A 26,293-nucleotide genomic window follows, 5' to 3' on the forward strand; every position below is an offset into this window, starting at 1 on the left:
AATTATGCCAATTTAGCATGCTTCACTGTCCAATATGTCCAATGGGCCTGACTGGCCCTAAGGCGCACGGCTGGGGCAATGTAAGGAAAGGGAAAGTACTACGGTCGGAGTGGTACTGATATAAGATTCAGAACAAACAGGTTGAAGAGGGTAGGGGAAGGAAGGAGAGGTGGGAGGGGATGAAGCAAAGCTACTATTTTTTTAAAGCAAAATATTCATTAAACACCTTTGCTCTGTCTTTTTCATTTACACAGGCATTTTTGTAGGTCAAATGGTAACAGATAGCGAGAATCAGTCTTCTGGAGTTGATTCAAATAAAATCAAACCTCACGTTTTAAGAAGAGGTTTCATCTTATCAATGAACATTTGATCCCGAATGGAAGTGTTAGAAATGCACTATTTTACTTTAAAAGTTGATTGTTATAATTATGTTGAACAAAACAGTGATAGACCCTACTTAAAAAAAAAAAAAAAAAAAAAAATTGATTTAACATCTGAAGGAAAAATAAATGCCCAATCGTATTTTTTAAAATTAAAATTGAAAGTAGTAGACCTGTACTACTACTTCCGGTTTTAATATTAACTTTCATAGAGCAAAATGAAATGAAAATATATGAAATCTTTGTTTAACGTCCCAGGATTATGCTCCTTAGGATAAAGGAGATTAATGATTAAGACAAGTGAATGGATTATGGAAAAAATGGTGGAATGATAATGTGGGAGGAAACTGGAGTACCTTGAGAAGATCTGTGGGCCATAGGTGTCCAAACTTGCGAACCCGGCGCTCACGAGCTCGGCACTCGCACTCAATAACTGAGGCGAGCTCGAGCCCACATGGGATTAATGAGCGCGAGTCCATTCGAGAGAAGTGAGTGCGAGTCCAGTTGAGGAAGTGATCGCGAGCTCAAGTGAGAGCTCAATTGAGTGCAAGCCCGCGCTCACGTGGACTCATTTGCTTCCGAGATTAAAAGATAAAAGACGCATTCCGTGTTCAGAATTGAAAAGGAAGATTGAAACCAATTTACTGACACTATTTTAATAAAAATCGATTCAGATAATAGTTTAGGGTGTCGCAAAAATAGGAAAAGTTAGAAAACTCCGATTAGTTTTAACAACTGTATCAGGGGTGGAAATTGGAGAGTAGAATACGCCATTAATCAGCCCATTTCACAGGTGTTCAAACTCGTGAGCTTGGCACTCGCGCTCAACTGGGCTCGGGCTCAATAATTGAGCCTCAGCCCCAATGAAATAGATATGCGCGAGCCCAATTGAGACAGGTGAGTGCAAGTCCAGTCGAGAGAAGTGAGCGCGAGCCCAGTTAAGATTAATTAGTGGGTGCGCAAGTGAGCGCAAGCCCAGTTGAGACTGATGAGCGTGACCCCGAATGAATTCGAGCCCAGTCGAAAGAAGTGAGCGCGAGCCCTGTTATGACAAGTGATTGCGAGCTTAATTGAGGGAAGTGATCGTGAGCCCGGTTGGAAGAAGTGAGCGCGAGCGAGCCCAGTGTAAAATTGTCATCTATGCTATGGACACGTTGTCCACCACAAATTACTTGGCTGTTGATCGAACCAGGGACCCCACGCACCAGAAGTAAGCGCCCTGTCACTGAGGTACCGTGCCCCATTTCACAAAGCAACAAAAGCAAAAGATAGCGAAAAATGGATTTAATGCTTTAGAACAAATTTTATTATTGGTGTGGAACGGTTATAGTTCAAATGCTAACTTTACAAGCTAATTTTAGGAGAGTTGCCTAAAGCGCACGTTTAAAAAAATCCTTTTAAAAAACAATTGACATAAATATTTTATTGTTCTCTTGTGTAAAGGGGTATTTGTATTTTATTTTCCGTCAGAAAAATGTGCAAAATTATATTGCAACTTATACTACGAAAAAAATAATGAAAGAGCTAAACGTGCCATTTAGGTAACTGGTCTCCTAAATCGCCCACAGGTAGCGTAAAACGCATTTTAAAATGTATAGCACTGACACGTAACAACCAAAACAATATACCTGTACTATAGTTTGTGAAAGTAAAAATTTATAATATATCAATATGCTCGCGTTTAATTTCACACATCTGTAATAAATGACACTGAATATAGGAATAGAAGAAAAATATAGGATTTATCTTTTGCCTGTAAACAAAGAATGTCATGTTCAATGGGAAGCAATTCTGTGCACTTTCAAACAAATCAACATCACCATTTCCATTCATTATTAAGTTTTAATAATACTGAATAATTAATTGCTTAAAGTCTGTAGTGTCCACCATGAACAGAGCTCTACTCTCAAGTGTAGAAAATAAGCTCCTCAGCTGAAAGTGTGGAACACGATTCATGAACCCATGTTTTGTACACGATGTACTGTACCATGTCTTCCTTCACTATTTCTTCACATACATAACAAAACCATTCAGTATCAGTTCTGGCTTCGTTATTAAGCTGATCACCAGTAAATTGTCGTTTGTTTCGTCTCTTGTCTGAAATGAGGTTGAAGGCTCGCTTCTGCGTACAAACTCGAATCTTCGCAGTCTTTTAGCCTGTTGCTTGGCTCTCGTCTTCTGCACTTCTTCTAGTTTTCTCTTGTAGGGGCTGGAATTTGGTAGAATTCTGCTCTATTGGAGCCTTGTCCTCTGTTCCTAGTTTTTGTTTGGACCTGTCTTCAACTTCGACAAGGGGCTTGTATTAGACACGTTCTTAACAAGACTAATGGGAGAATGTTTGTTTCTTGTTCTACACTCTGGGGATATCTTAGTGTTGCCTTCATATAATTTTCCAGCAAAATCATTTTTCTGACTCGGATCGTCGACAGCATCTGGTTTCTCTTGGTTTTGTAGACTAGTTTTCAGCTGCAATAAAATCAGCATCTGTGAAAACAAATTGATTAGTTGACCTCACACACTGGTTTTGAAACCGGCGAACGCGTTGCTTATTGTTGGAGCTCCGGGGTAAACCTCGGCAATTATAATGGACTCATGACACTGACGTAGAGGAGGTTACATTATCTCTGTGCCACTTAGTAACATCCTCATCGTAGTAGAGCTGAAAAGGTTTGAAAACTGCCACATCGAGCGACTGAAGACGATGCGTTGTATGACCAAGAAGTTGCAACAACAAAACACCATTTTCTCTCGCAATCTTCACAGCTTTTAAATTCTTGGAGTGTGTAGTATGTTAATCTAAAAGAAGAATTACTTTTTCTCTTGAGGGCTTGACATGCGAGATAAAATACTTTAACCATTTGATGAACAGTTTAGAATTGATACAACTAGATTCTGAAACTTCCACCAACTCCTTGGAGGAGCGCCATTAGCAAGAGAGCAGTCCATTCTCAGTCTTTTACAGATAATCATTGGAGACAACATTGGAACTTTGCAACAGAGACGCCACTTTCTCTACTAGAAATTGATCCAACCTGACGCTTTCCCTTTTCTGCCAAAACCTTAGGAGCTTTCTTTTGGACAATTTGAAAACCCGTTTTGTACGCATTCAGAATTCTGAATCCATTAAGCTTGTTTTCATCAATAACCTCAAGAACGTCGCAAAAAAGGTAAACATTATCTTTGCTGAATCCTTTTACTCTGTGTACAGATATATTCTCTGGTTACCTAAGACTAATTTTTGGGTTTCGTTTAACAAAAACGTAATACTATTCTTTGCCAGCTATCCTCTTCTCTGTGTTAAAAGGGTTGCGTAAATGGGGTTAGCTTCAAGAACAACAAATGCCAGCTTCCTTACGTCTCTTGGTGTCAGTCTCAACAAAGAAGCTAAAAATTGCATTGACCGCAACATTCACACCACGATTCACATTTCGAGCAAGTTCTCCCCGACAGTGTCGCAGAAATATCGTCTTTGCTATTCCTTATTTTTCACAATATGAGTATAACCTGATGGTAACTCTTCACTTTGGGCAAGGCAGTGATATGCTGTCACTGTTAATATTATTCACGGGTTATCACTGATTCTTTGTTGTTCCTTATTCACATAGATATTCGTCGCTAATGTCGTTGTCGTTCCTGATACACATAGTATTGCCGACCGAGCGTTAGCGAGTGAAGGCATGTTAGAGCCACGCAGGGCACGTTATTTTCTGTCTTTCGTTCTTGGGAACTGTAACTGTAACTGCGGGAACCGGTTCAGATGAATCGGTTATTGTCACTGCCTTGCCTAAAGTAAAGACTTGCCAACCTGATATTTCCTCTCTTTGTTTTCCTGTTAAGCAGACTTCATATACACTGGGGTCCAGGCATCTTTCATCCTTGTCATCTTCTCGTTTCCTTTCTTTTCCCCCATTTCCTCTTGATTCTGAAAAACAGAAGCAAATAACACACACACACACACACATGGAAATCAAATCGCACCGGTGCGATTTGAGAAGGACCGTAACTTGTGGGGGGAGGGAAAAAACTGCCCCCCAGAGAAGCTTCCCGCCGTTGGAGTGGGGCCCATTTTAAGACAAAATTTTCTTACTCCATATACGATACGAACACGAAATCATAAATGAAACATCAAAGAGGTTCACTACATTACATACACAAAGCAGCACACAAAAGGCAAATAAAACTAAAATGAATCGTGGGCCCATTTCGATATATATATATTAGGGGTCCTAGAAATAATATTTATTCGAATGGCTTTGAGATTTGTCATGTATGGAACGGTCCCAAGGGAGTAACTAACGGCCTCGCAGACCTTGCCGTGCGGAAGGGCCCACAGGTTCCGGGAGCGGGCCCATAGAAAGTAAGAGAAAGATGGAAAGAGGGGCCCCAAGAACTAGGAAAAACTTTTTCTAGGGGTCACAAATACGCGCATTAATGCTTGCCCCTCCAGAAAAAATCTAAGTTACGATGCTGGATTTGATCAACTGCAACGAGGTGCAATTGTGGAAATCCTGGCATTTTCAATAAAATGATTTACTCAGTTTAAATGTGTAAACAGAGCGCAGTGTTAACAGTATAAAATACAACCTGATGGATTACACAAACATGTCCAGTAATTAAATGGAAATCCATTTCAAGTACCTATTTTCTATATTCTTGTGAATGTCCGCAAAAACTAGCGAGAGATACATTTTTGTAAAATATGCACACGATTTTCTCTGTTAACTGACGACCATACCACAACTAAACTGAAGCACACTTGGAGATAGGAGACTTCCGAATTCAGCCACTAGATCGCATCATCATACAATGGTTGTGTTTTTGGGGCCTTGGTGCGATATAAGCAACTTCCCCCTATATATGATAAGACTTTTGTCATAAGTTTCTTAAGAGATCTATATAGCATGCCTTCCCGTTCTATCCATACTTTTCTCCAATTACTAAAAGTTTAATTAATGCACACTATTCTATCTTTCAAAACTTCCGTCAATATCTTACTTTATAGCACTACTTAACAGCCTGAAATTTGTTCGTTTGTAGGTACGCCAGTTGCACTAGCGACAGAATGTAACTTCTGGGGAAATGCGCCCTCCCCCAAATGGAATTCGTCCATTGAGTGTTTATTTAAACATATTTACTACAACAAATAAAGAATGTTTATAATAGTACAAGTTGAAGTGCTTGTTCTTCACACAGAAAAAATAATAAGATGAACATAAAATCGGAAATTTGACTATTGGAAAAATTGCTCTTTCCCCCATCATATGCGGATTTTCGAAAACGCTGCAACACAATCCACCTATTCTTTATTATAAGTTTTTGTGTGGAATTTCATACCTCCAAATTAACCGAATTCTCAGTCATTTTCTGAATAACGAACGGAAAATTTTAGGAGCTGAGTTTTTAAAAAGGTTCAAACACGTTTTCGGATTATTTCTACTAGAACTTTATATGGCGGATTTCAAATCTCTAACTTAAACAAATACTCACCTTGAATTTTTCTGTATAAGGAATCGGAAATTTGAACATTATGAAATATCCCTTTCCCGTATTAGAAGCGGAATTGTCGAAAACATCGAAACATCTATTCTTTTATTTTTAATTAAGAGTTTAAATATCAAATTCCACCCATCTAACCGGAGTGAATAATCACTTTTGGCAGTTTTACAAAAGAATCGAAATTTGTAATATATCACTCGACGGAACACGTTTGTAGTAAAATTGTTACAAATACGGTAAAAGTATTTTCTGACCCCCCTTCCCCCCCAAAAAATGGTTATCACCGGTCGGGAGGATAGTTAGTTCGTTTAAAGGGGACTTGATTACTCTTTCGTTCCAGTACATACCGGTCATTATTAGCGGTGATCTGCTTAAAGAACTGGCTATTTACAGGTTTCACTGAAGTAGTCTGATCAAAAGAGCTGTAGTATCCTGCTTAATCTCACTGCATTTATACACAGCCTCTCGAAACATGTCACGGTGCCTTGGCCAAGGCTTATATTAATGAAGAATGGCACCATGAAGTGAGCATAAATTTGTTGCCACTTTATATTTTTTAGAAAATTCTAGAAATGTACTCATTTACTTCCGTCTTACCTCTGTACTTGTTACATTCGAGTTCAGCGTCCCTTTTCAGCACCGAGGCTATATGAGACGTGGACCTAAAGTTGAAGCTGGAATCCAAACCATTTAATGCGAACAAATTTCAAGGCTCTTCTCTTGGGAATCGAACCAGGAACCCTTTGCACCAAAATAGCATGCTAGCCACTAGACCAGCGGTGAAAGCATACTTCCATCTTATGTTTATCGTTTAAGTAGTGAAGTTATAGAGATTGTAGGAATAATCTCTTGCAATTTTCTTAATTAATATATGATGTATTTCGAACACTTAATGAAACAAAACTATTTTATTAAACTAATATTTTATTAGAGTATTTTTAAAATTGTCTGTACAAAATGTTTCTTTTTTGTAACGTTTTTTCGATAAATAATTTAGTTTGCTAAATTGTACTTGCTAATTCATCACAAAATACAGCTGAAATATCAAGTACATTTTCAGACGGTTTATCATACTGTGTTACATTATAACAAAACCACATTTATAAAACACGTTTATTTGATTGTAAAAATTAATACTGCGAACAATACAATAAACATTTACTGACTTACATAATACACAACTTCGACAATTTTGACACACTTTAAAAATAAATGGTGAAAGAAAAACACTGAAAACTGCTCGGAATGATAATGGCTATTGTTATCATGAATGAAAAGAATAACGTATTATTTTTCCTATTTTAAAATTCAGTTTCCTTAAAATTATGAACCGCAAATACAGATGCACAAACATAGAAAAAATAGCAGTACCTTCGATATTACGTCATGACTATAACTGCCGCTAAATAACTCGGACGAATTCACTGCAAATGGTATCCCAAAATTCTTACAACAGGAGTAATTTTGTCAGAAATACGAGAACGTAACTTTGTAGCGCAAAGCATATAATACTGCTTTAATTTCACTTCACTGTCCTAGTCAACGGAGAAAGGGAAGTATAAATTCTGATGCAGTCAGTACCCTAGATTCAAGTTATTATGCACATATCTAGTGTTTAAGAGCATATTAGACCTGTATGTCACAACATTTTAGTTTACAACAATACGTAGTGACAAGCCATCCTGTTGAGAGCAAGAGGAGCAGAAACTTAAAATATGTAACATGTTATGTACAGATTCTCAATTTCATCCTGGAAATAGTGTAACGTGCCAAATTAATGTGGTGTTGAACCACCTCCTGCCATACCATAAGAACAGCTTTGATACAACGTGAAATGAAGTCACAGAAGCGTGTATGGTAACAAGTGGAATACGCTATTCTGCATGCGGTGCAATACTTGCAAGGGTAATTCAGAAAGTAATGCCTCCAGGCTGATACCTTTATTTGTGTTTGACAGATAACACCTATACAGGTATCAGTGGAAAGCTAGCAATGCCAGCTACGAATGGTGACATCAGTTTTCAACATAGTTCCCATTACGGGAAACACATTTGCGCCAACGCGAAACAAGATTTTTCATGTCGTCGGTGAAGAGTTGTGGTAGCTGCTGGCGACACCATTGCCGAACTTCTGCTTCCATCTCTGTTTTACAAGTTAAGGTGTATCTTAAGTTTAGGGAAGAGCCAAAAATTGCAGGGTGCAAGATCTGGATTATAGGCAGGATGATGCAGAATGTCAACAACATTTTGCCTGCAGATGAGAACCCTTTGAATTTCCCTGTGGAGGAGAGGACGTGTGGCGGTACTCCATCGATTGACCCTTCGTTTCCGGGTCATAATGGTGTATCCACGACTCGCTGCCGGCGATGAATGTTCTTGGGCATACAGCCTTCCGCAGTTAGGAATTCAATGACAGCTCGTTGTTTCAACTAGACGTTACCACTGGATGCCATGGATTGCTCCATTACTTTGGAACAAAAACAAATACGAAAGTGAAACAAGTGACATTCTTTAACTTAAACGTCAGTGTATTAATGATAAACAGTTCAGAAAGTGTGGAATACTATTGGCCAAGTAGTAGGCTTGGAGGCATTACTTTCTGAATCACCCGTAGTTCCGTGGAGACGGAAATTTATACTTGATTCATGTTTTCAATTAGACCACAGATGTTCAATTACATGTTCAGGACCGGGATTTAAACGGGCCAGGGAAGGTGAACTTCATCCCGATGTTCCTCGACTATGAAGCAACAGTTTCAGCTATGTGATTGCTCGCATTATCATCCTGGAACACGATATCACAGCCTGGAAACATCTGGAACATAGGATGCACATGGTCTCCAAAAACAGCGATAAAATCACAGGAGTGGCGCAACCGGTAAGCGTTAGCATAGGACCAACTAAAAACCAGGATACTGTGGCCCACAGCATCACAGAGTTGCCACCATGTTTCACGGCTGGGCAGAGACATAGAGGATCATATAAGTCTGGGCATCAGCCACATATAAACACGGCCTATTGTTTCAAATATCATGAACTATGATTCATCTGACCATCGCACACGTTTCCAGTCATAAAGCGGTCCATGTTGCACATTCGTGACACCATTGGAGTGATGCTAATGCATTATGGTCTCTTATCAGCAGTTTCGCCCGTGCAACCTGACTCCGTCTGTCCATATCATGTAACTCGCGGCGGATTACGATTGTTGACAAAGGATGTGGCAAGTGTCATTTTGAGTTCCTCCGGCACTTGCGCCGCAGTCACACGACGGTTCTGAGTGACAATCTGCTTTAATGCTTGGCAGGACCTGTCACTGAGGGTTTCCCTCCGACCACTGTTCCTCTTCGCCAATGTGGCTTTGCCGTGAAGATTTGTAGGCCGTCATCTTGAACACTGTCCCTTGCTTTACATCCAACACACTTGCCACTTTGGTCACGCTCCCATCACAATCGGACATCAACGATTTGGCCTCTTTGGAAATCAGAGATGTCTCCCATTTACACTATCACCGTCTACTCAGTTCACTGCACATTACGATTCTACTACTCCTCACGAAGTACGGAGGTCGCCCTAACATACCACCACCAATATCCACATCCACAACTCGACCGCTGCCAGACATCTGATGTGTTTTCAACGCCAGGTATTTTCATTAAATTGATAAGTACAGCTCTCTGACTTTACATTTCGCTTTGTTCTAAACCTTTTGGTCAGTGTGGAAAACATCATATTATAGTATGTTTGAAGTTGGTATGATAATTTTGAATATGTTTAAGTTTAGCGTTTCTTTGCAGCACAAAGACTATATGAGACCTGGGCCTATAGTTACTGTGGAATGCGATACTGGAGAGTGACGTGGAAACCGAATCACTGTAGTGCGATCAACATTCTCTTTCCCACTGGGAGTCAAACCCGGGACTGTGTGCACCAAAGGCGTACGCACTAGCCACTAGACCAGCAGAGAGGGCCCTTGAATATGTGTGTGTTGTAAAATAATTGGATCCTACGTATTTGTATCCAAGATGTCAAAACAAATCTCGATTAGAATTTCAAAGAATATTGAACCTCGTTTGTTCAATTCAATTTAATGTACGTACCGGCAAAAACTCTTAAATGAACATTTTACGGTTTAGTGAAATCAAAACTAGGCCTATTGCGACAGCATTTTTCGACGGGGAAAAAATCAGGTAACCATCAGTTCGATATTTACCTGTACATGATTAAATAAGATTGTCCATGAGAACGGATGAAATGGTCTCGGATTTCAACTTGAAGGGAATCGAATATGATATGAGAAGATTCTTTTAAGTGTGGAATTGTCAAGAACAGAGCTTTTGTTCTAGACTCTTTTACAATAAATAAATAAATAATAAGGGCAGTGTTACAAAGTACAAGTATGTTTTCGATTAGTTGTCAATACATACTCTCAGACTTTTAAGTGCTTAACTATCTGAAATTAAAGTTAACCGTTAACATGTTGACAGTTAATTGATACCGAATTAAAGACAATTAAAACGATACAATTTATACATAATACTGTACATTATATTGCAATACTGTTCCTAAATACGTATTTTTTGGCAGTTCTGTTCTTACACTGTCTGAAGATTCTAATATAACTTTTGACTCGGCATTACTCATATCCTGAAAAGTTTTTAGCTGAGAGTGATTTTGTTCATCCACTTGTGTTATGCATTGGTTAGGACCATTTCCCTTGAACGATGACTGGGAAGATTGTTGTTTGGCATGAGATTTCACATGTTGTTTAAGACTCTCCCTCCACCTGAACGTTCTATGACATATGCTACATTCAAACCTTTTATTGTCTGTATGAATCACCATATGTTTCTTGACACTGTCGTGGTATGAATATCGTTTCCCACAAATGCTACAAGAATAGGGCTTCTCACCTGTATGGCGACGAGTGTGTTCACGAAGGTGGCTATAATGGTAAAAAGCTTTCCCACACACGTCACACTGAAGATGTCGCTCTGTGCTATGAATGCCTACTACATGCTTCTTCAGTGTGGAAGCATCCGTAAAACACTTGCCACACACAGAACAGGAATACGGTTTCTCACCTGAAATAGAAATATATTGAAAATTAAAATTATTGTCAAATATATCTCTGAATATTTAGCCAACATAACTCGAAATAACTAATACATGACTAATATTCAGTGTATTGGTAGTATGTTAGCTACTATTATGAGTTTGTGTTGATAGCTTGAAAAAGAGCTTCATGAACGAGTTCGCGAAATGTATCGAATTATTAAACAATTGTTTTTGAGGATGAATACTGGACTCTTTTTCTCCGTAAATTATCATGAACAAAACTGATCCGTTTTCCAGAAAATCGTCCGGGAAAAACTCATTCTGAAGAGTAAACTACCCTTTCTTGACTATTCTGAGAAACTACGATGGTACAGTTACTATGGGACAATTTTTCCTCACCCAATAATAATTATATGACAGTTAGAGGAATACACTGAAAAAAATTTAGCTTTAAAAACTAATGTATTATTGTTAGAGCTGAAAAGAAACTTTGAAGAAAGAAATAAAGATCAAAGGTACGAACCACTGCACTAAGCTTTCTCCTTCCAACTTATATAAAGTAAATCATGATAAGCTGTAATAATAAGAACATTTACTTCTGAAATACAAACATAAAAATATGTTTTCCGAAAATTTCATTCGAAGAAAACTCGACCACAAAAATAAAGTACCCTTTGTGCATTTTTTCATAAAAAATGACTTATTAATGAAATATTTGTTTAACAAGATCACATGAGCCAAATAATAATAATAAAAAACTAGCCCTGTGGATATTTTCAGAACAAATGAGTTATTCCACATTAACAAATTATTATTGAAACATTTATTTATGAAATATGAACAAAATCGTTACAGCTATTTTCGAGAAAATCGCAAATTTTGATTTTCATCCTTCATTGTAGTACTTTGATTTTTAGCGGCACGGTAAAAAAAAAAAAAAAAAAGCCCCCCCCCCCCGCCCGAGAATCTTATAAAAAAAACTTAAATTTGAAATTTTGTGTCGATCCACTGGACGGTATGGCTTCTAAGCGAGTGAAAATATTTACATTGAAACCAATGAATGAACGAACAGACATTCAAAAATCAGTTTTTTTTTTTTTTTTTTTTTTTTTTTTTGACACGAAACATAAATCCGTTGAAATCTCAAATTCGTTTTTTGCACGACCTCCATACTTTGTTCTCATCTATCATCCATCGAAAGTAAAAATATTCAACGTAATTACGGCCATATGTTGTAGCTGGCCATCATAAATTGTATGCAAAATATCATAACGAAGGAACATATGACCTCATTAACACCTGAGTAAGTATCCCGTGAGGAAGGAACACCGAAAAGGGGCACAAGATCGCAGAATATCACTACAGAGAATCTCATGCTACACAAGGAATACAAAAAGATGGTTTTGTAACACAACAACGTTAGCCACTAGTTAAGTTGTACTTAACCTATCACAATCCTTATAGTCTTCTTATCCTATCTAAACTCAGACTTCGACAGTTCCATTTAAAACACATTAATTATAGCATCACAAGTAAAAACGAGTACATACACCTTGACACATTCTTCTCTAAAACTTCCAACGGAACTAACTTCAGTATCGTTGCGCATGGCTCTTCCAGTTCGGTCTGCAGTCGAGTTGCTTTCTGTAGCCTGATTCAAAGGAATTCCATATTTTCTTTTTCTATTTTTTAATAGACAAAATCTGCATACTTTATAGATTGTACTTTAACTTTAAACGTAGAACATTTCTTTTTCTTTCTTTTGTTATAAAAAAATACAGGTTTAGGTCCTTTGAATTAGTTTACTAAGAACAAAGAAACAACTCACATCAATTGCCACTTCGTTTTCACATAAGTAGTTAGTTTTTACCAGGAACATCCTATTGAAAGAACTTCAAAGTTCGTCCTTAGTTATAAAAATTACAGGTTTCATAACTACGCTTTGCTTATTTGACGCCAATTCTGGTAATTAGTTTTGAGATTAAGAAAAAGGACACGAATTTTTAAACACTAAATATAGTCTTGATTTTTTCTTAGAAAACGTGAACATTTAACTCTTTAAGGCCACTTTCTCGTATCTGTATTAATATTTAGGCTCGAAATACGATCCTAATTGGCCCAAGGAGATTTATCTTTGTTTAATTTTATCTATGAATAAGAATACAGCACTTTCCATAGAAGGATGGGTGGCTGGGTTTCTTCTGAACATGATTGTACATCTGGTAAGACTAAGCTTTAGGCACCTTGCATTCATTGGCTGAACTTCATCCTTTTAAAGCCAACTACCAAACACTATTACTCAATAGAACAACGTATTACCGTTATTCTGTTCAAAAGGACGGATAAATCAAAAATAATACTTGGCATCTATATTTGAAAATTACTTAGGCTGTTTGACGATAGTAGAAGTTCTTTCTTAAATGAGTGTTAGAATCAAAATTCAAGAGTATATATATATATATATATTGGCGAACAGCGACTGAGTGAGTGACCAGGTGCAAGTTGCTCAGTTCTGCTGTGGTCTTTGGACGAAGCGAACCGTGCGTTTGTTCTCCGTAGAAAAAATCCTAAGTGTTAAAATGAAACAACGTATTAATGTGAAGTTTCTTTTCAAACTGGGAGAATCCACGACAGAAACTTATGATTTGCTAAAGGTAGAGTACGGAGATGACTGTTTATCAGGTACACAAGTTTTTGAGTAGTTCAAAACGTTTAAAGAAGGACGAGAAGTGATCACAGAATTTGCACGTCGAAAACGAACTCAAATATTCAAGAAGTTAGCGATGTGATTCAAAAAGATCGTCGTTTGAGTGTTCGAGTTGTTCCTGAAATTACAGGATCTGACAAGGGAAATTCGTCAAATTTTATATAAAAGTTTTAACATGAAGAAAGTGTGTTCAAAATTGATGTCTAGGGAAGCTGATATTGGAACAAAAGGAAACTCTGGTGAACATTTGTGCTAATATTTTGACAAATATTGAAAGAAACTCTACATTCTTAGAGATAATGATAATCGTGATAATAATAATTTGTGACGTATCGTGGTTCTTTACGTGCGTACGTAAATTCTGAAACCAAATGCTAATCGATGCTTTGGAAGAGCCAGAGTTCGCCACAAGAAAGCTAAAATGAGGAAATGGAAAGTCAAACCAATGATGATTGTTTCTCGACACCCATGGGATTGTGTACGTTAATTGGGTACCTGATGATGAAACTATAAACCAACGTTATGTGCTAACAATCATTCATGAGCGAGTAAGACGACGACGAACTGATTTGTGGGCAAACAAGTAATCTATTCTGCACCAAGACAATACTCCTGTTGACACTGCACTGTCAGTGAAGACATTTTTGGTCAAACATAGGATCCTTGTATTAGATCATACGCATATTTGCCAGATCTTGCTTCGTGCTACTGTTTTTTATTCCCCGTGGAACTAAGAGGAATCAAAACTGACAGTAGAAGCTGTAAAAATAAAAACAATGGATGTCATGAACATGTTTTCCGAAAACGACTGGCAACATTGTTTCCAGCAATGGAAAATTCGTATGGAACGGTGTAGGTGTAACAGACCGATTAACGGTTGTTTACATTCTATTTGAATTGGCTCCCGGATTGTAATGTTTACCCGTATTGCAATGTTTACCGGTTGTTTGAGGCAGCGTTAAAGTTGGTTCGTGTATTGTAATACTGCACCCTAGTGTTTCCAAAGATTCGTTTTGACGTTAATTGGTTTGTTGCAGATGAAATAAATGACACGAAAAGTGATCAGTTTTATATGAGATACGCTAACACAACAATAATTTAACACTAAAACTTCGAACTGTTTCTTTCCACAACTGTTTCGCGTTACTGTCCATTCATAGTTTAATATAGTACAAATTTATTTTATATTTTACCTTACCTCATATACGTATGTCTGTCAATTATTCACGTGATACTACCCGTGTTTCATTTGTTATGCGCCCTGATGTTCATTTGTTACTCATTCTGATGTTTATTTGTTACTCATTCTGGCTATCACTACAAGAGGGCGTTTGAATCGCTATGCGGGCATTTACTTTGCAAATGGCGACCTGCTTGAAAAGTGAGAGCAGCGGTAGTCACAGCAACGGGAAATGTTTTCAAGACGTGGCTAGGTGAGTTTGAAAATTTATGTTATGTGGTTATTTCTGATAACTATGAAATGTCATTTAATAGATAGAACGGCTGCTTATTTGAATAGAGTTTTGTATAGTAACAGGAGATATATAAATTTGTTTTAGTTCGTAATTGATCATGTAATATTAAAACCGCGATTATTAAGGTCTGGTGACGCGACTAAGATGACGTAGTTGACCACCATGAAGTAAAGAACATAGAAGGCGGTCTGAGTTAGGCTCCTTTAAATTTGGAAATTTGATAACTAAAGTATATATTCGGGAAGTTAACCTTATCTAAATTTTAATCTTTTGGTGAACCGAGACAATTAGAAAGTGAAGAAATTAACCGAGGAGCCTGACTTAAAAATTAATTTAAACACCGTTAGGCCCAAGGCCGCCAAGTACCATCTCCGCCATTACTGGTGAAGTATAGTGATGGCAAGGGGGATGTAAATTTTTCGAAGTTGAAGACAATGGGCCACACGGACGGTCTCCTGCGTTTGTAGGGTACCGAACTAGTGATCCAGTGGAATCAATTTTGGAGTGTAAGAAGTGGGAAGGATTGGACTCACATAATCTGTGGAACTTTCCTAACTGGTAACATCTTTTCTTTGTTTTCTTGTTCAGTTATGAAGTGCTTCAAGATCACCATGCGTAGTTAAATAGAAAACGTTACGCGTCTTTCAAGCTCATTGTCAGAGTCCACTCATGTACTTATAATTGCATGCCATAAGCATGTATGATCGAAGTATTAAATCTTATGTACTTGATACGTGAACCTGAAAATTTTGTGTGTTGACATGATAAACTTTACTTTGCACGCACTCCTCCATAGTAATGTGCTTTGAGATTTTCTTTTTTTGAATGTTTAGGTTAGGTAGGCTTAGTCTAAATACATTGATACATTATGTCCCATAATAGTGTTTTGTTTCGTGAAATATTTGCTGTAGGTTATTTATGTCGGCTAGGTTAGGAAATTAAATTTTGTCCGTGCTTTCGAATTTAATATGTGTCTGTAGGTAGGTTAGATCTGAAAGATGTGTCCCATAATATTTTGGTTAGGTTAGAGAATGTAATTTTTGCCTGTGATTTCAAATCTAATATGTGCCTTTCGTTTTGCCATGTGATATTTTTTTTTCGGGGTGAACTTCATTTTGAACGCACTCGTGATAACTTGACGGTTTATGTTAGAATATTAAATGCTCTGTAACGTATGCCATTGATAAATGTTAATGATGATGAAATTTCTTTGGGAGTGCCTTCATTTATATACTACTGTTTTGTTTTTAAAAATACATTTGTGTAGGTTAGGGAAAAGTATATCGTAAGTGTATTGCCGGTGATAATTGTACTTTGAACGTGTTCTTCCATATCGTGTGTTCTTTTGATATCATTTCGTAATATATTTTGTATGTGCGCTTTCCATATTTCATCGTGTGTTTTTTTTTTTTTTTTTTTATACTGATTAGTAATACATTTCTGCATGCGCAATACGTGTGAAATCGGGAAAATTGTGCTTTGAACGTGTTTTATTATTTAGTGATGTGCCCTTTTCATAGTATCTAGTAATATACTCGTTGTTTCGCAACATATATTTTAAATTAGCTTCTTTGATGTTGATATCGGCCTGTGCTGATCCGGTGAAATTTTATTTGGACATATTTTCGGATTTAATATCATTATTTCTAAAACTATCACTTCGTGTAACGTTGATGTTTACTTTGAACGTGCCATGATTATAGTTATGTGCCTGTTCATTAAACATATATATTTTGCCTCATCGAAACCAATAACTTTGGAATATGTCTCAACTTGCTTCACCCAACTAGAATATGATTCCTTACGCGTATCCATCCCTCTTCAAGCTTAACTGATTATGAACAGAAACAATAATAAGTTAAAATGATAATAGTTGGAAAGGCGTTTCAATATTTGAACCTGTCGAGTAGATTAAATTTTTTTTTTTTCTTTCACTCACTACACATTTGTAAATATTTCATTCTTCATTAATAGCAGTGTTTTTCCACGTTATATGTATTATAAAAAATGATGAATAGGCTAATGTGAAGTATGAAAATGCTACTTATTCACTTTAAGTTAAAGAATGACGTTGTAGTAGTAATGATATGGCCTATGTTTGTATTTCATTTGATATACGACAGGGATACTATAAAGAATGAACGCTTGATTAAGATGTTTATTTAGAAATATAGAAGTAGAGAGGATGGATCGCCGATTTTGTTTTAGTATTAAGAGTTTCCTATATGTATCAATGTTGAGAAACATGTTGATAATATGAATATGTTAAACCACTATGATAACATATTTCCATATAAGATGTTGATAGAGTGTCTTTGAGATATCATGATAGAGGCAAATGTTTAATGACACAAATTTCTTTTAAATCTGTTATTATGTAATCGTTAACTAATGGCACAAATAAATTAGTCTTGAGAACTTGACTTTATGATTTCAAATGCAATTCATAAACTTGAACTTAGACGGTTCTAATTGTTTATGTTCTTTATATATATATACTAATTAATCTGGAAAATGTTGACTCTTATTCTTGGTTGGCCGCAAAACAAGAATCTGGAAACTTCTGATGATAAATAATAGCTTTATCGTTGTGTCTTTCTTTTCTTTTGCTAAAGTTAATGCAACCTGAATATTAAATCTAATATAACCTTGATTTTTTTTGATACCGTAAAATCGGACCGTTATAAATTGGCGACCTCAGCTTTAAGGATATTTGTTTAGTTGATAATTTGTGTTAGGATATGTATTAATATTTTTATAATTATTGTTTTGTGTGCCAAACTGAGATAAGTATGTGAAGTAATGAGTGGATTGATGACAATGAGCTATTAGACGCGTGACTCGATTAATGCAAAATGAGTGACGAAAGTCTTAGTGTAGATGGTTCTACCGAACATTTTAAATGTTGTGACAATAAGTACGATTCTAGTGACAGTGTGTCTATACGCTGTGAAACTTGTGATCAATGGTTCCACATCCGTTGTTTGAAAATTCCTGATGAGGAACAGGAAGTGTTACGCACCACTAACAACAAATGGGTCTGTTTCGACTGCAAGCTCGATAGTGCGTTAGATACAGAAACTGAACCACCTGTGGTGCGAAATCCGAAAAGGAAAGGTGTACCCGAAATCGAAATTGGTGGGGGACCATTACTTAAAACTTTAATTGGGATCATTAAGGACTTGAGAACTGAGATGTCAGTTATGAGCGGTAAAATGGACGCTGGTAACCATGATTTAAAATCTGACATAAATAGGTTAAATGATAAAATGGACGCTAATACGAATGACTTAAAAGCAGATATTGTTACGATTAAAGAATCCCTTTCCTCGGTACAGGAGGATTTATCAGCTGTTAAACGTGATTTGAAACGTGAGGTGTCACAGTTAAGAACTGAACTGAACGAGACTAACCAAAATTTAGGTCAAACTATAGAAAATGTCAGAGAGTTTTGTAGCAAAGAAGTAGATAATTTAAATGTTGAAATTACCAAGGTTAGGTCGGACTTAGAAAATACAAGTAAAATTTGTAAAGAAACTACCGAAATTGTAGATTGTAAGGTTGAGACTTTGGCTAAAGATATGGAAATTTTGAAATGTGACATTAGTAAAGTAAATGTAAGACTAAATAGTGAATTCCAAAATGTAAAAGAGAGGCAAGTTGAGGAACATAGACAATTACGGGAAGCTAATGAGAAAACAGCAAACATGATACAATCGATAGAAAAAGATGTAATTGATGCGTATCGTCATAGTCGTGATCGATGTGAACGAAATGCCGAAACCTTGAAAAATTTGATCGAGAACCGTGGTAATCTAAATTTAACTGAAACTCCTTTTGAGAGTCGTAGATCGGTTCAAGATGATAAGGCACTTCCGAGAACTCCGGTATTCAAACTTGATGAAATTTTAACAAATGATACCGAGAATGACATGAATTATTCTTCATCATCTTCGTCGGACTCTGAAAAATGTCGCAAAGAATCTCGCAGAGCTAATCGTCTAAAAAAGATGAAAAGAACAAAGAAATCGGTTCGTACGGGTGTGAGTGAGAATCAGTGTGGCCATAGGGATCTGGTCATTAACAAGCAGGATAATCCAATGAGTTTGGAATTAAATCAAAAGATTAAGCCTTGGGAAACTAGTCCTTCTTATAAAAGGGGGGCTGGCACGTATCTCAAAGAAATTCATCACTTCCCAAAATTTGACGGTCAATTGACGCAAGGGGTAGCACAAATTTTCTTAGATGATCTTTTGCAAACGATGAGTATGTACGTTCTCACAGATAGAGATCGTGTATATATAGTGGGACGAGTTCTGGAAAAGTCAGCAAAAATTTGGTATCGTAGTGTTGCTTCTCAAGTCAAGTCTTTCTCTGACTTCGTGCGGCTTTTTAAGCTTCAATACATATCGGAACGACTAGAGAGGGCACAAAAGCGCCACCTCTACTCGTTACGGTATGATAAGTCAAAACATGCTTCCTTGTTAGGTTTTGTGAGGCACATTGTAGAAAAATACAATTCGATTGTGACTTCACCTTCGGATCAAGAGCTGAAGGATTTGATCCTGGACTGCCTTCCTGAGGAAGAAGCAAAGATTTTGAAACTAGGCTCAGTTAGTACAGTCCAGGATTTAATGTTAAGAATAGCTGAGTTAGAGTGTAGTCCTACTCCCTCGTTAGGAAATCAGGGCAATCAAAAGTTTCAACCTAGGAAACCACAGGTTAGAAAAACATTCTTTTCACCTAATAGCTCTAATCGAACCGACAATGCAGTGCAAACGGAGCCGATCTGCAATGAAGGTAGTGTTCAATTCGGAAATAAACTTCAAAATTTTAACGGGAGATCGTACCGAAATAAATGGAAAGGAAATCGAAACCAAAAACATGGATGGGATAAGAACAGAAATAATAACTTTAAACCCATGAACGGTATTCAGCCGGTTCCGATGTATGGGGGTGTACCAGTACCAGTACCATATACGGTACCGGGCATGTATAATTTCAGTAATATGAAACCAGTTATGATGCCAGGTCCTTCTGTTACTATGGTAACTTCTTCGTTTCCCCAAAACTTACCTGTTGTGACTACTGTCACTTCCGCTTTACGTCCACCATACCCTTCGGTGACTGCGGAACCAACAAGTCCGGTAGTCGTTTCGGAAAACATGTTGAGCAGTCGTCACTAAGGGGAGACGATGGCTGCTCCAACCAACTTCTCTCCCCAAAACAAAATGTTAGTAAATTTTGTTCTTTCGAAAAAGAGAATGTGTCGATTGAAAATGAGGCTTCTTTAAAATTACTGACTTATTTTGTGTTAAAGGAAGAAGAAGGGAATATGTCCAAACAAGATTTCGAGATATTTCCTTCTCCTTCTATAGATTGTAAGGTTGGAAAGCTGCAAATTAACTGTATCCTGGACACTGGAGCAGAGTTGAACCTCCTCAATTATAATATTTGGCAAAACCTTCAAAATTCCTTCCGTTCAGCAAAGCTTAAACCAGTGCCCAGTGTACATTTGACTGCTTTTGCAGGTAAAGATAATTTTCCTGTGAAGGGGTTGCTTGAATTGACATTAAATATACAAGATAATCTTTTCAATGTTCCAGTCTTTGTTGTGAAAGACATGAAAGCTGGACTCTTACTAGGCTCGCCATTCTTTGCTAAGTTTAGAGTTACTTTGGACAGTCATAACAGAAAGTTAATCTTGGAAAATAATAACGACGAAGAAGTAACTTTGGATATCTCCTATCCAAAGATGCTTCTTGTTCAGTTAGATACTAATTCTGAATCATGTAAACCTAACCAAATTCTTTCTTTTTCTAGCGAACCATGTAAGGATTATGGTGAGATTTCGGAATTGGAAATTAAAGAACATATTAAAAGTCGTGATGATTTAGATGATGATACAAAATTGAAACTAGAAAATTTGCTCCTTAAATTCAAGCACTTATTTTGCGAATATCCCAAACCCATTCGATGCGAACCTTATAAAATAGAATTGACAGATCAAGAACCTGTGGTCGGAAAGATCTATCCGATCCCTCAAGCTATGCAAAAAGAGTTTGAGGAAGAATTGAAGAAATGGATAAGGTTGGGGATAGCTAAAGAACATCCCAGCAGTTATCGCAACCCAATTCATTGCGTGCGAAAATCCTCAGGGGGTGTTAGGCCTGTAATCGACCTGAGATTACTGAACTCAAAGGTCGTAAGTCCTAAGATACAGGTCGAACCCATTAACGAAATTCTTACTCGCATCTCTGGAGCTAAAATTTTTAGCTCCATGGATGCGACAATGGGATATTATGGTATTCGACTGCATCCAGATTCCTTCGCATCCACAAGCTTTATATATTTAGGTCGACAATATGTATTATGTGTCCTTCCAATGGGTCTAAAGTCGAGTCCTAGTATCTTCCAAAATGTGATGAACTCATATTTTGGATTAGATACTAGACATTTTGTTGTAGTCTATCTTGACGATTTAATGTGCTTTAGTTCTACTTTCGATGAGCATTTTATCCATTTAGAACAACTCTTTGAAATTCTAACCTTTGGAAATTTTGCGCTAAATTTCAAGAAATGTCAGTTCATCAAGTCTGAAATTTTGTTTTTGGGACACATTGTGAATGGGAAGGAATTAAAGCCGAATCCCAAACATAACGAAGCGATAAAGTACTTTCCGATACCGAAAACCAAAAAGAAACTTAGATCTTTCTTAGGCATTCTTTCTTGGCGAAGGAAATTCATTCCTCAGTTTGCGGCCTTAACAGCGCCATTTTACGATTTGTTAAAGAAAGACAGAAAATATTGTCTAACTGAGGAATTGCTGAGTAGATTCCAGCAATTGAGAGAATTGTTGAGTGAGCCTCCAGCGCTCAGCCAACCTAATTTCGATCAACCGTTCCATTTATTTTCAGATGCATCACTGGAGAATTTGGCTGGCTATCTGGCTCAATATGATGATACTGGAGAACTTCTCGTTATCGGCTATACAAGCAGAAAATTAAAGTTATATGAAGTTTCCTATTCGATCTTCCAATTGGAATTGCTGGCAGTATTGTTTCTATGTGAACATTTCTCATACTATATTTTAGGTAGAAAAATCACGGTCCATTGTGACAACAGCGCAGTGACATACGCTTTTACGTTACAGAACCTAGATCCCCGAACCACAAAAATTTTGCTGAAGTTACAGAGGTTCGATCTTCGGTTCGAGCACATTAAGGGAGTGGACAATAAAATAGCCGACATATTGAGTCGCAATACTCCGGAACTCCCTGCCGAACCTGAAGAATACCATGTTAATTCTGTTAATTTTGTTAATTTTGTTTCTTATGATAGTACGTGGTTCACTGTAGATGAGTTAATGCAAATGCAAGAGGGTGATAGGTACTGTAACGAATTAAAGGCGAAAATGTCAGACAGTACCGATTCTCGAATTCGGCTAGTGAACAATTTGGTTTACATTCAAAATTCAAAAACGAAGCGTTGGCTGCTAGTAATCCCAGAGTTATTGATTGAGAGAACGATTAGGAAGGTTCATGAAACGGGGCATTTTGGTGTTAATAAATGTTTGAAATTAGTTCAAGAATTGTTTTTCTGGAAAGGACAAAAACGTACGTTCCAAAAGTTCATCAATAATTGTGAATTGTGTGCTAGAACGAAGTTCTCCAATAGAATTATTGCTCGTGAGGATCTACATATTGAGGCAGATAAGCCACATATCAAATTATGCATAGATCTCGTGGGAAAATTGCCATGTAGTTATGGATTCTACTACATCCTCTCAATTGCTGATGTCTATTCACGGTTTCTATGTTATTTGCCATTGAGGACTGCCACAGCTGCTGAGATTGTTCGGACTCTAGAAAAGGAATATTTCTATCTCTTCCCTTACCCAAATTCTATCATATCCGACCAGGGCCCACAGTTCCTCTCGAACACGTGGAAGAATTACTGTAATGATCACCAAATTCAGCATATTTTGGTCTCGCCATACAACCCTTCTGGGAATGGCGTCGTTGAACGTTCGCACCGGGAACTCAATCGAATTATTCGATTATTGTGCAGCCATAACCACACTAAGTGGAAAACAGTGCTAAAAACGGCACAAGATCTGTTAAACTATTCTTATAATAGCACCATTGGATGTACGCCTGCTGAGGTGTTCATTTCTTTTTCGGCTGCTGATAGATTTCGAGAAAAATTTCCATGGCCTTCTGAATTGAAAACAGTAGAAAATTCTAAACGGTATATTCAGGTGGAACCCCGTTTGTTATCAAAAAGAAAACGAAAATCGCAAAATAATGTGATTGAAATTAAGGAAATGGATTTGGTTATGGTTAAAACCCATTTTCAATCGGATGCGTTTAAAAAGATCACGCATAAGTATATGCCTGTATTCACAGGGCCTTTTGTTGCGACTCGAGTGCATCACAACTCAGTTTATTTAAAAGATTTGGAGGGGAGAGAAGTGCCAACTCAAAATCTATCGAATGTAAAATTGTTCAATTGCTCTCCAGAGAAGAGAGAAGAGTTGTTAAAAGACTTTAAGTAGTCATATAAAAAAAAAAAAAAAAAAAAAAAAAAATTGAAAAAAAAATAAAAAAAAAAAGAGAAAAATATAATGTTGATGTTTTAAGTAGTAAAAAAAAAAAAAAAAAAATTTTTTTTTTTTCTTAAAGCCGCCGGGAAAAATGTAACAGACCGATTAACGGTTGTTTACATTCTATTTGAATTGGCTCCCGGATTGTAATGTTTACCCGTATTGCAATGTTTACCGGTTGTTTGAGGCAGCGTTAAAGTTGGTTCGTGTATTGTAATACTGCACCCTAGTGTTTCCAAAGATTCGTTTTGACGTTAATTGGTTTGTTGCAGATGAAATAAATGACACGAAAAGTGATCAGTTTTATATGAGATACGCTAACACAACAATAATTTAACACTAAAACTTCGAACTGTTTCTTTCCACAACTGTTTCGCGTTACTGTCCATTCATAGTTTAATATAGTACAAATTTATTTTATATTTTACCTTACCTCATATACGTATGTCTGTCAATTATTCACGTGATACTACCCGTGTTTCATTTGTTATGCGCCCTGATGTTCATTTGTTACTCATTCTGATGTTTATTTGTTACTCATTCTGGCTATCACTACAAGAGGGCGTTTGAATCGCTATGCGGGCATTTACTTTGCAAATGGCGACCTGCTTGAAAAGTGAGAGCAGCGGTAGTCACAGCAACGGGAAATGTTTTCAAGACGTGGCTAGGTGAGTTTGAAAATTTATGTTATGTGGTTATTTCTGATAACTATGAAATGTCATTTAATAGATAGAACGGCTGCTTATTTGAATAGAGTTTTGTATAGTAACAGGAGATATATAAATTTGTTTTAGTTCGTAATTGATCATGTAATATTAAAACCGCGATTATTAAGGTCTGGTGACGCGACTAAGATGACGTAGTTGACCACCATGAAGTAAAGAACATAGAAGGCGGTCTGAGTTAGGCTCCTTTAAATTTGGAAATTTGATAACTAAAGTATATATTCGGGAAGTTAACCTTATCTAAATTTTAATCTTTTGGTGAACCGAGACAATTAGAAAGTGAAGAAATTAACCGAGGAGCCTGACTTAAAAATTAATTTAAACACCGTTAGGCCCAAGGCCGCCAAGTACCATCTCCGCCATTACTGGTGAAGTATAGTGATGGCAAGGGGGATGTAAATTTTTCGAAGTTGAAGACAATGGGCCACACGGACGGTCTCCTGCGTTTGTAGGGTACCGAACTAGTGATCCAGTGGAATCAATTTTGGAGTGTAAGAAGTGGGAAGGATTGGACTCACATAATCTGTGGAACTTTCCTAACTGGTAACATCTTTTCTTTGTTTTCTTGTTCAGTTATGAAGTGCTTCAAGATCACCATGCGTAGTTAAATAGAAAACGTTACGCGTCTTTCAAGCTCATTGTCAGAGTCCACTCATGTACTTATAATTGCATGCCATAAGCATGTATGATCGAAGTATTAAATCTTATGTACTTGATACGTGAACCTGAAAATTTTGTGTGTTGACATGATAAACTTTACTTTGCACGCACTCCTCCATAGTAATGTGCTTTGAGATTTTCTTTTTTTGAATGTTTAGGTTAGGTAGGCTTAGTCTAAATACATTGATACATTATGTCCCATAATAGTGTTTTGTTTCGTGAAATATTTGCTGTAGGTTATTTATGTCGGCTAGGTTAGGAAATTAAATTTTGTCCGTGCTTTCGAATTTAATATGTGTCTGTAGGTAGGTTAGATCTGAAAGATGTGTCCCATAATATTTTGGTTAGGTTAGAGAATGTAATTTTTGCCTGTGATTTCAAATCTAATATGTGCCTTTCGTTTTGCCATGTGATATTTTTTTTTCGGGGTGAACTTCATTTTGAACGCACTCGTGATAACTTGACGGTTTATGTTAGAATATTAAATGCTCTGTAACGTATGCCATTGATAAATGTTAATGATGATGAAATTTCTTTGGGAGTGCCTTCATTTATATACTACTGTTTTGTTTTTAAAAATACATTTGTGTAGGTTAGGGAAAAGTATATCGTAAGTGTATTGCCGGTGATAATTGTACTTTGAACGTGTTCTTCCATATCGTGTGTTCTTTTGATATCATTTCGTAATATATTTTGTATGTGCGCTTTCCATATTTCATCGTGTGTTTTTTTTTTTTTTTTTTATACTGATTAGTAATACATTTCTGCATGCGCAATACGTGTGAAATCGGGAAAATTGTGCTTTGAACGTGTTTTATTATTTAGTGATGTGCCCTTTTCATAGTATCTAGTAATATACTCGTTGTTTCGCAACATATATTTTAAATTAGCTTCTTTGATGTTGATATCGGCCTGTGCTGATCCGGTGAAATTTTATTTGGACATATTTTCGGATTTAATATCATTATTTCTAAAACTATCACTTCGTGTAACGTTGATGTTTACTTTGAACGTGCCATGATTATAGTTATGTGCCTGTTCATTAAACATATATATTTTGCCTCATCGAAACCAATAACTTTGGAATATGTCTCAACTTGCTTCACCCAACTAGAATATGATTCCTTACGCGTATCCATCCCTCTTCAAGCTTAACTGATTATGAACAGAAACAATAATAAGTTAAAAT

At 36.8% G+C, this 26,293-nt stretch overlaps 1 protein-coding gene across 1 annotated transcript in view; it reads right to left on the reverse strand.

Moving 5' to 3' along the window:
• Positions 1–6,788: 6,788 nt before the first annotated feature.
• Positions 6,789–26,293, reverse strand: part of LOC145692956 (uncharacterized) — a 30,220-nt gene continuing 10,715 nt past the window's right edge. Inside the window, exon 3 of the mRNA XM_081768549.1 lies at positions 6,789–10,958. Within this exon, the coding sequence (XP_081624675.1) occupies positions 10,402–10,958 (557 nt within the window). The 3' untranslated portion in view covers positions 6,789–10,401. The remainder of the gene's footprint in view (positions 10,959–26,293) is intronic.

The sequence above is a fragment of the Thermobia domestica genome, chromosome 8 (genome assembly GCF_964235325.1).
Source record: "Thermobia domestica chromosome 8, izTheDome1.hap1.1, whole genome shotgun sequence".
Classification (NCBI taxonomy): Eukaryota; Metazoa; Arthropoda; class Insecta; order Zygentoma; family Lepismatidae; genus Thermobia; species Thermobia domestica.